The sequence below is a fragment of the Eimeria maxima genome, genomic scaffold (assembly GCF_000499605.1).
Source record: "Eimeria maxima Weybridge genomic scaffold, Emw_scaff1413, whole genome shotgun sequence".
Classification (NCBI taxonomy): domain Eukaryota; phylum Apicomplexa; class Conoidasida; order Eucoccidiorida; family Eimeriidae; genus Eimeria; species Eimeria maxima.
Genome location: NW_013564380.1, coordinates 1 through 9430, shown reverse-complemented (window position 1 = coordinate 9430; position 9430 = coordinate 1). Strand labels below are relative to the sequence as shown.

At 47.8% G+C, this 9430-nt stretch overlaps 2 protein-coding genes across 2 annotated transcripts; both read left to right on the top strand.

Moving 5' to 3' along the window:
- Window positions 1-238: 238 nt before the first annotated feature.
- Window positions 239-2332, top strand: EMWEY_00052400 (SAG family member; the record flags this gene model as incomplete). The annotated part of the gene is made up of 6 exons (XM_013479862.1): window positions 239-474; window positions 824-909; window positions 1133-1323; window positions 1486-1583; window positions 1761-1955; window positions 2212-2332. 6 exons carry the CDS (start codon window positions 239-241, stop codon window positions 2330-2332), a joined length of 927 nt encoding a protein of 308 aa, XP_013335316.1.
- A 3405-nt stretch (window positions 2333-5737) lies between these two features.
- On the top strand, window positions 5738-8668 carry EMWEY_00052390 (SAG family member; the record flags this gene model as incomplete). The annotated part of the gene is made up of 9 exons (XM_013479861.1): window positions 5738-5792; window positions 5907-6103; window positions 6319-6422; window positions 6641-6856; window positions 7199-7257; window positions 7482-7672; window positions 7871-7968; window positions 8144-8338; window positions 8548-8668. 9 exons carry the CDS (start codon window positions 5738-5740, stop codon window positions 8666-8668), a joined length of 1236 nt encoding a protein of 411 aa, XP_013335315.1.
- Window positions 8669-9430: the final 762 nt, after the last annotated feature.

Genomic DNA, 9430 nt, shown 5'->3' with positions numbered 1-9430 from the left:
CCCCCCACCCCCCCTTCCCAACACAGCACGGGACAGGTACAGAATGCAGGCCACTGGTAAGTAGTTTGTAGTGCTGGTTTAATGGTTTAATTCAAGAGAATACTATATGACAGACAAAATGCGTAGAACTATGGAAACTGTAATTGGCATTGTTGCAAGAGGGTTGTCATTGTTGTTGCGCTTTATATTCCAGGGTGTTTCGTAATCTCCATCGGTTCTCATGGCCGGTAGATACGTAATGCTTATCATTGTCTGCAGCCGTGACGTCCCGCCAGCCTTCAAGACCAAGGAATCCAGTCGTGATGAAGAGGTTGATGGTGGAATATACTACAAAAGCGCAGTGGCTGGTTTCGTCTCTTTGATGGTTGACGCCTCACGCAAGATGATGTGCTATACTGCTAGTGGCTGCGAAAATGCCGCGCTCATCTGTTTCCTTTCAGAGCCGACCTTGGTGGAAGGGAAAAGGCCCATCAGGTGGGCGTTGAAGTTTCGGAAGGAAACTCTACGACAGGAAAACTTATGTTCGTGCTTGTAACATTTTGGTGCAGTAGATACACCGTGCAACCTGAAGCCATCCATTCAGTATGGCTTCTTCGGTTAGCTGTGGTGCTCTTTGGTGTGCTTGTATACTGGGGTACCTATTCTTTCTGTTTCCTCGGGTTGAGCCTGCTCCCATACAGGCTCCTGTTCTCTATCCACTTCTAGTTTAGTCCAGGAAACCACTAATAGGTTGGGCCCGAATACAAGTAGACAACAGCAGCCGTGAACACAACAGTGGAAGCCCCAGTGCGGTAGGACGATTAGCCGTTTTGTATGGTTACAGCGAAAATACGTGGAAGAAGATTTTGGCCCTAGATAGCGAGGGAAGTGACGAGAGTACCAATAACAAAATCCAATTCACAAAACGCGGTATGGAATAGCTGCACATAAATCAGCGCCTATATAACTCTGCAGGACGAAGAGAAATGCTTTCTGCTTCTCATAGAGATAACCCATACAAAAATGAAGTTTCAAACTGATGGTTGCAAGGTCTGGCTTGTAAGAGGGGCATGTAATGCCGAAAGGGAATATCGGGGAAGCTCGTGCCAATTGACAATTGTGGTGTGCCCTACTGTCTATTGCCTCATGCCAGATGAAAATCATAACTGCCTCACAGAAATCAACAAGTTCCGCACCCAAGATAGTCTCGACCTTGACGATTTCGATGACGAGGAAGAGACGCCAACAGATCCGACAGGCGATCAGGTCGCCAAATACGATGCCGAGGAGCTTGCCAAGGTGGTCACGTGCGACGCTCTCAAGGCTGGAAATGCCCCCATCCTGGTGCGACCTAGGACATCCTATTTCTAGTGTTTGGGCCATTTGCAGTGCCTTAGAATAAACACAAAGCTCTCTCGGAAAAACATAGCAGCTAGTTGCAGCATGCAGTGGGCCGTTTCTCGATTGCATGCTCATCTGGTGAGTGCTCATATATTTTGATCTCAGATTTCCAGCAATAAACGCAGCGTGATGTACTACTCTGGCTCTAGCGCCACGTGCTCGAATGCCGTTACCGAATGGAAGAAAGGCTATGAAAAGTTCAAGTGGGTTTGAATTCGTCTCCCAACTTTTCGAGCAGGTCATTCTCAACAGCCGTATTTCTCCTGTTGCACAAGCAACGGATGGCGTGAAGCTAGTTGAGAGAGTTCCCCAATCTGCGCATGCTCGACCTGAAGAGTTGATCCGGTGTGTGTGATGCAGGTGTTTGTGTGTCTATTCAGAGATGTCACAATTCCCCCAAAATACACTTCAAGCGAAGACATGTACAAGACGGGAGCAGCAACAAACTTTATCTCGCTTGTCAGCGAGGGAGAAGATACCGTAGCCCGGTGCTACACCGTTACGAACTGCAGCGAGGAAGGTTTGGTTTGCGTGTTGGAGCCTGCCGTCTTCGAGGAAGGAAAATTGCCCATCAGGTTAGTATTCACATCCCACTCAGGAGCTATATCTTCACCTTTCAGTTGAAGCCCTTTGTGAAAGTGCCTGCACTGTTGCGTGTTCATCATTTATCTACTATATCTTATATACTCTTCGGCAAAACTACGCTTGTAGCCATGCCAACGGAGCTGTGCATTTTGGATTATGAAATCTCAGAGAGTAGCCAGTGAGGGTCACACGAGCAATTACTGGGTTGGCAAGATCGACAGCTCTGTTTTGTCTGTTTGGGTTCAGCGTGGCAACTTGGAAAAACGTTACTAAGACTCTGAATAATGGACGTAGTAGTACCTCCGTCTATGGTGCTCTTCTGAACAGCATGTTAGTTGTTGTCGGTCTGTTTGCACTCAATTTCTAAATGCCTGCAGTACAGAGTTCGAGTTGAGAACCCACAGACCCACACTGTTTGTGCTGTGGGACGCATTTCTCAATTTTTTTCCAGTAAAGACCAGCAAATGGTGGCAGTGAAGGCAACCGAATACCTAGTGCTGCATAGAGGACCAGCACCCAAAAGGACTTACTGTTGTTGCTGAAGCACGTCAAGGCAAGAGAAACACATTCGAACAGAAAGAGAGAGAGATGCAGCAACGAGAACTGCAGCAGCAGGAACAGATAAAGCTGCTGTTACAGCCACTCCAAATCGAACAAATATACAAGAAGGATGATTAACCCTTTATTCCCTTCAGCTGTTGCTGAGCTGCCAGACGCACGATGGCGTACTCAGCGTGCACGCCTGCGTGTAAGGGAAGGAGAGAGACAGAAGTCGCAAATGATGCGCGTCAAGATGGTACCTTTATTTCTACTTGAACACGTGCTAGCAACATAAGACTAGGGTGTAAGTACACCCTAACCGGGCCTGTGGGACTGCCTTGCAGCAGGCATACTTACTCTTGTGCAGCAGTAAATGTTCCGAGGATGTTCGATGATTAAGAGGTTAAAACTGCCTTCTTCTGGAAACTAGTATTTCGATTGTTTAGGTGTTTCATTGCTTATGATGATCCTGCCTCAAGAATATGGACCCATGCAAAGCGCTCTACTTCTACCCTATCAACGTATGAATCTTAGCTCTTGAAGAGGCAACAAAGCCCCCAGTAAGAAAGGGAAGAGGAGTTGATGAGCCTAGTGCAGTATTGGCTTCTTGGTGCAGCAGTAAATATCTCGAAGTGCAAACAACAGGGTGTACAGACACCGTAAATCTCAGCTATGTATTACGATCATCGAGACAAACCCCGATGCCTGGGATAGGAGCAGGCGCAGAAGTAGGTTTTCTCGGATGCTCAATGATCGCTATTTCTACACTAATGTTTATTTAAATACAAGATAAACTTACAAGGAAAAAGGTCAACGAAGATGAGCATTCAGGGTCCCCACAGGCTGCCTGTGTTGGCTGCATAGGGCCAGCTAGGCTGGCGGCATTCAGTCGAGGCGTTGACATGAACCTATTCATTCCAATGTATTAATTTAATTAAAACTATATACTAAAAAGAAAGAGGTAAACATCAGCCCCATCTGAGGCCGCCAACTTGCTGGGCCAGTAAGCCAATAACTGCAACTGCAGCAACAGCAGCGGATCGGGGCCGCAGTGGTTAACCAGCCGTCGGGTGCAGACAGCAGCAGGTGCTCTCTTCTCCTCTTCTTCTTCCGCACTGCTTTGAAATGAAACTTTATTCTTCTGATTCGCTAAAATATACCCACATAGATATACTGACCCCTAGCTAGTCCATCGCCCCTCACCTGCAGTAACAGCAGGGGTAGCAGCAGAAGCAAGCAGCAGTGACAGAGCAGTGGGTATTCGCCAGACCCTAAGCATTATCTGAGGCAGCATGACAGCTACAACTCAGTGTACGGGCAATGGACTCTGTCTTGTGCAATTGAGTTGTTGTGGTTCCTAGGTAAGAAAGCAAAGTATGATGGTGAAGAGAGTTATATTATCTGACACCTCCGACACACCCGGAGTCGCTTCCAGGGTGGGGCCGTTGGTAGGCGTCCTGGCTAGAGTACCTTACTTTTTATTTTATGTACATTATATTGAAGTCGGAAATTTAACAACAGTAGGTCGTTGGATATGAAGCAATAGCCACACTAGATTTAGTGATGCATTTTTGAACGAATTAGGTCACCGGGCTTCCCCGCGGCAAACCCGGGAGCAGTTTGAGGTTAGAAAGGGAAGCATTCATTAGAAGACAGACCTTCGAACTGAATAGTTCTAATGTAACTGGCGTCCTAATACTATTCAATTGAAAATTTTGGAATTTAGCTCATTTACAGTCTCCTGGTGTCTGAAGGAGCTAACGGAACCGGCGTGCGGGCCCCGAGCTGGCGCCAGGCTGGTGCGTCGGCTGCCTGCACACTTGCGAGCGCAAAATTTCACACATTTTTAGAAAATACAGTATCATTGGGCACATTTAAACGACACAAATGGTTCTCTTCATTCCAGGAATGAAATCTCTCTGCGTTTGCGCCGCGTTTGCGGTTGCAACCGCCATTGCTCACGGGAGCTTTGCTGATGCCACAGCTCAGGACAGAAATTTACTCCACGCTTTTCGCAATACTGCCACTAGTTTGACTCCGATAGGTAGGGTGCAGCACGCTCTGCGGGGGAACGTCAATTAACACCTTTCTAAGAATCCGCACAGCCCCAGAGGCCTCCCGAGTCACGACGTTTCACAAATCCTAGCAAGAAGCATTCAAGTAACAGTATCGCGCAGCAACCTTCAGGTGTTTTGGATGCAATGGCGATGAAACGTCACCTTACTGGAGGCTGTGAATACTGCGGCTACATCGTGCAGACGGCAACAAGCACTGCACCGAAGAAATAAATAAGTGGAGGAAGCAAGTAGATCCTAGTGCTGAGGAGTACCAAGCAAATACCAGTGGAACCCCAGCTGAGGATATTAAAAACTTTCTTCTGAAAGAATGCGATGCTATCAAGGAGGGGAAATTTACACATATTCATGTAAGTCCAGCGGCATACTTAAGGTGCCTCAAAGGCTGGCATGAGGCGAAAGTCTCCAATGCGATAAACACGAATTGTATTTAGTTACAACAACAAAATGAAGAGTGCAAGAAGGAGACCTGGCGTTGCTTTCCTCAGCAAGGTGACAGCGGCATTACTGCATTTGTCTTCTCCGCCACGCGGCAAGTTAACACTGTGCGGGAAGATATGACCTGCTCTGCAGCGCTTGAACAATGGAAAAAGGCTTTTGCAGATTTCGAGTACGTGCACCTAAACAACACCCTCCTCGTACTCTTCCTGGGCATCCAAATAGTGATGGCTCTATCACATCAACTCACGTCAAGCCAAGCAATCTGCTTGTCGTTTTAGGGGCAAATACCCAGCACAGTTTCAAGATGGCCAAGAAGTATACGCTAAACCAAATGCTGTTGGCCTTGTCGCCTTGTTGAGCGAGAAAAAGCAGCAAATTTACTGCGGCCACTCAGCAGGTTGTGACAAGGAGACCCTCATTTGCTACATCAAGCCTCCAGCCATACAAGAGGGGCACTATCCTGTGACGTGAGCGTACAACACCTTACAGGACAGCGCCCTGTGGAGACAACGTCTAATAGGCACGAAGGCAGTTTAGAAATATGTCAGCCGAACAATGGAGAAAACGTACACTGCGACAGGTCATCCGAGCTCGCCAGCTAAAACAGCCCAAAAGCCTTGGTTCTTGATTCTTAAGTTCCGAGAAAACGTCAACCGCTCAAGAGCAAAGCCTTCGGATCACATGAGTCATGTCTGTTAAATTGATGCAGTGCCGAGATGTGGCATAAGGTTGAGGAAAGCTTCAGCCTGAAGCCGAAAGTGACGGTTCTCGGTGGGATGCTATCCCATTGTTGACCCATCGTTTGTAGGACATAGAAACACCCCGAATGGAACAAATTATTCAATTCTAGTGATTCATAAATGTTTAATACTGACTGCTTTGCAGAAGCTGAACTACAAAGTTACTTGGAAGCAATCAATGATGTACGTGAGGTCGACGGGCTGAACCTTCCGAAATTCACTGTTGCATCGGGGAAACAGAGGTTGAGACTTAAAAAAGCAATCTCCCCTTCTACCGCCTACGAGGATGCGCTGTATAATATGACATGCGCTGAGATAGATGCTTCATCAATAGACCCAGTGGTGGGTTTCCACTAGGTCCCTAACTACTCTCATTGGAATGCTAAGACAGTACCAAATCCGGTTTGGGAAATATCCAAAACATAGACAGCCACACACATTACAAGCAGAACAAGAAACCAAGTAAATTTAAATCTGTCTCAGGTGTGTTTCTTTTGAAGCTGCACTACGTACTCACGGGGAAGTGGAGAATGCTGAATGGTGAATTATATGAGCAGGTTGAAGGGGAGTACACTATTATTTACGCTGTCAAAGACGACAAAATTCCCCCAACACCCGAGGAAGCCGTCAACTTCTGGAAAACTGGATATGATAAGCTTGGGTCAGCTCCCAGCACCAGCGTAGCGGGACATTTAAAAGGTGCAGATTATCGGGAACTAACCCTTCGCAACAGTGCAAAAGAGTGTTGAATCATGAAGACGATGAATAAAACTGGGAACTGTAATGGAAACTGTTATTTCACCTATATACGCCAGGGAGATTCGGAATCTTCATCTGCTCTCCTGTCTGCAAGATGGTGATGCCTATCACTGTCTGCAGCCCTGGCGTCCCGCCAGCCTTCTCACTCAAGGGCGACATGCGTGATGAAGCGGTTGATGGGGGAATCTACTACAACAGCGCAGTGGCTGGTTTTGCGTCTCTTATGGTTGATACCGGCCGCACGATAAGGTGCTATAGTGCTACTGGCTGCGGAAAGGCCGCTCTTATCTGTTTCCTTTCAGAGCCGACCTTGGTGGAAGGGAAAAAGCCCATCAGGTGGGTGTTGAAGCTTGGGGGGGAAATTCTGTACGATAGTATTACTTGTGTTCGTTGTTGCAACCGTCTGGTGCTGTAGATATAAGCTGGAGAACTCCGTTCATCATTGCGTCTTGAGGATAGCTGTCGTGCTGCGTGATGTGCTCGCGTGCCGGTGTACCGATTTCTTTTTTCGGTTTCTTCACGATGAAAGGACTTCTATAGAGGCCCATGCGAAAGCCACTTGTACTTTGCTTCCGGAAACAACGAATAGATTGGGTCCGAGTGCAACTAGACAACAGCTGCCGTCCACACAATCAAGCAGGGGCCACGACAACGGAGAGACTGTTTGTATGGTTGCAGTGATGATACATGGGAAAAGATTGTGGCGCTCGCTAACAAGATCCAGGTTGCAAAACGCGGTATGGAACGACTGCACTTAAACAACAACATATATACCTCACTGCAGGAAAGTGGAACATGCCGGCTGCTTCTGGTAGATATTCCGTAAGGAAGTGCCATCTCCACCAGACGTTTGACGCCGACTTGTCAGAAAAGTTATTTCCCACCAGAAGGAGGGGACGCAAGGGCAAGACACTGCTAGGAAGCAACTGTATGTAAGCCACTGTCAATTCTGTCCTGCCAGAGGAAAAGGATAACTGCCTCAAAGAAATCAATGAGTTTCGCACACAAGATAGTCTCGGCCTGAGCGCTTTCGTTGCTAAGACACCGACGTCAACAGATGCGACAGACGAAGAGGTCGCCAAATACGATGCCGAGGAGCTTGCCAAGGTGGTCACGTGCGACGGCCTCAAGGCTGGAAATGCTTCCATCCTGGTGGGCCATAGGACATCCTATTTCTAGTGTTTGGGCCATTTGCAGTGCCTTAGAATAAACACAAAGCTCTCTTGCTGTGCCTTAGAATCCAAACAAAACTGTTGAAGGAACACTAAAGCAGCTAATACCACTATGCGGTGAGTCCTGATGGTTAGGTACCCTGATGGTCAGTGCTCATAAATATATTTTTGATCTCAGATTTCCAGCAATAAACGCAGCGTGATGTACTACTCTGGCTCTAGCTCCACGTGCGCTAACGCCGTTACCGAATGGAAGAAAGGCTATGAAAAGTTCAAGTGGGTTTGAATTCGTCTCTCAACTTTTCGAGCAGGTCATTCCCAACAGCCGCATTCCTCCTGGTACAAAATCAACGGATTGCGTGAAGCCAGTTGAGAGAATTCCCCAGCCTGCCCAAGCTAAGACTAAAGAATCGACCCGTTGTGTGACACAAGTGCTTATGCGTGTATTCAGAGACGTCGCATTTCCTCCAAAATATACTTCAAGCGAAGACATATATAAGACGGGAGCAGCAACGAACTTCATCTCGCTAGTCAGCGAGGGAGAGGAGACAGTAGCCCGGTGCTACACTGTGACGAACTGCAGCGAGGAAGGTTTGGTTTGCGTGTTGGAGCCTGCCGTCTTCGAGGAAGGAAAATTGCCTATCAAGTCAGCATTCTCACTTCCTGCAGGAGCTAGATCTTCACCCTTTACTTAAAGCCAGTGTCTGCACAGTTGTCTGCTTATCATGTGTCTACGATATCTTATATATTCTTCTGCAGAACCACGTTTGTAGACATGCCAACGTAGCTGTGCAATTTTGATCGTGAATTTGGGTTGGCATAATCAACATCTTTGTTGTGTGCTTTTGAGTTCAGGGTCGTCACCTGGAAGAAGGTAACTAAGACCTTGGGTAATGGAGTTAGCGCTCCGTCCGTCCATGGTATTCTTCTAAGCAGCATGTTAGTTGTTGTCGGTCTGTTTGCACTCAACCTCTAAGTGTCTGCAGTACGGACAACCACTCGAGTTAAGCGCCCTTGTGGGGTCAACCCACAGCTGAGGCACGAAGCATATTTGCAGTAATGCAAAGCATGGCTGTATGCATACAGTGCAGCCTTTGTTTTGTATAGCATAGAGGGTAGGGAATGGACGACGAGGGCATCGCGGGAACACCCCAGTGGGGTGGAGACGCCGTGCTTCGTTTAAACGTCATTACGTTTCGTACCGACATACGTATGTCACGTTGGAAACAAAAGGTATCATATCTCCCATCCCTTACCTGCTGCTCCAATATATAGGGGGATCGAGAGCGTACGATTCGCTCGCGAGATGGTAAACTCGATCTGCGGGAACACCACAGTGAGGTGGCGACGCCGTGCTTCGTTTAAACGTCCGCCCTTGTGGGGTCACTCCACCGCCGCGCCCTTGTGGTGTCACTCCACCGCTGCGGCACGAAGCAAATTTGCAGTAATGCAAAGCATGGCTGTATGCATACAGTGCAGCCTTTGTTTTGTATAGCATAGAGGGTAGGGAACGGACGACGAGGGTATCGATCCCTCTACCTCTCGCATGCTAAGCGAGCGCTATACCATTTGAGCTAGACGCCCTTGTGGTGTCACTCCACCGCTGCGGCACGAAGCAAATTTGCAGTAATGCAAAGAATGGCTGTATGAATACAGTGCAGCCTTTGTTTTCCATAGTATAGAGGGTAGGGAGTGGACGACGAGGGTATATATCCCCCTACCTCTCGCATGCTAAGCG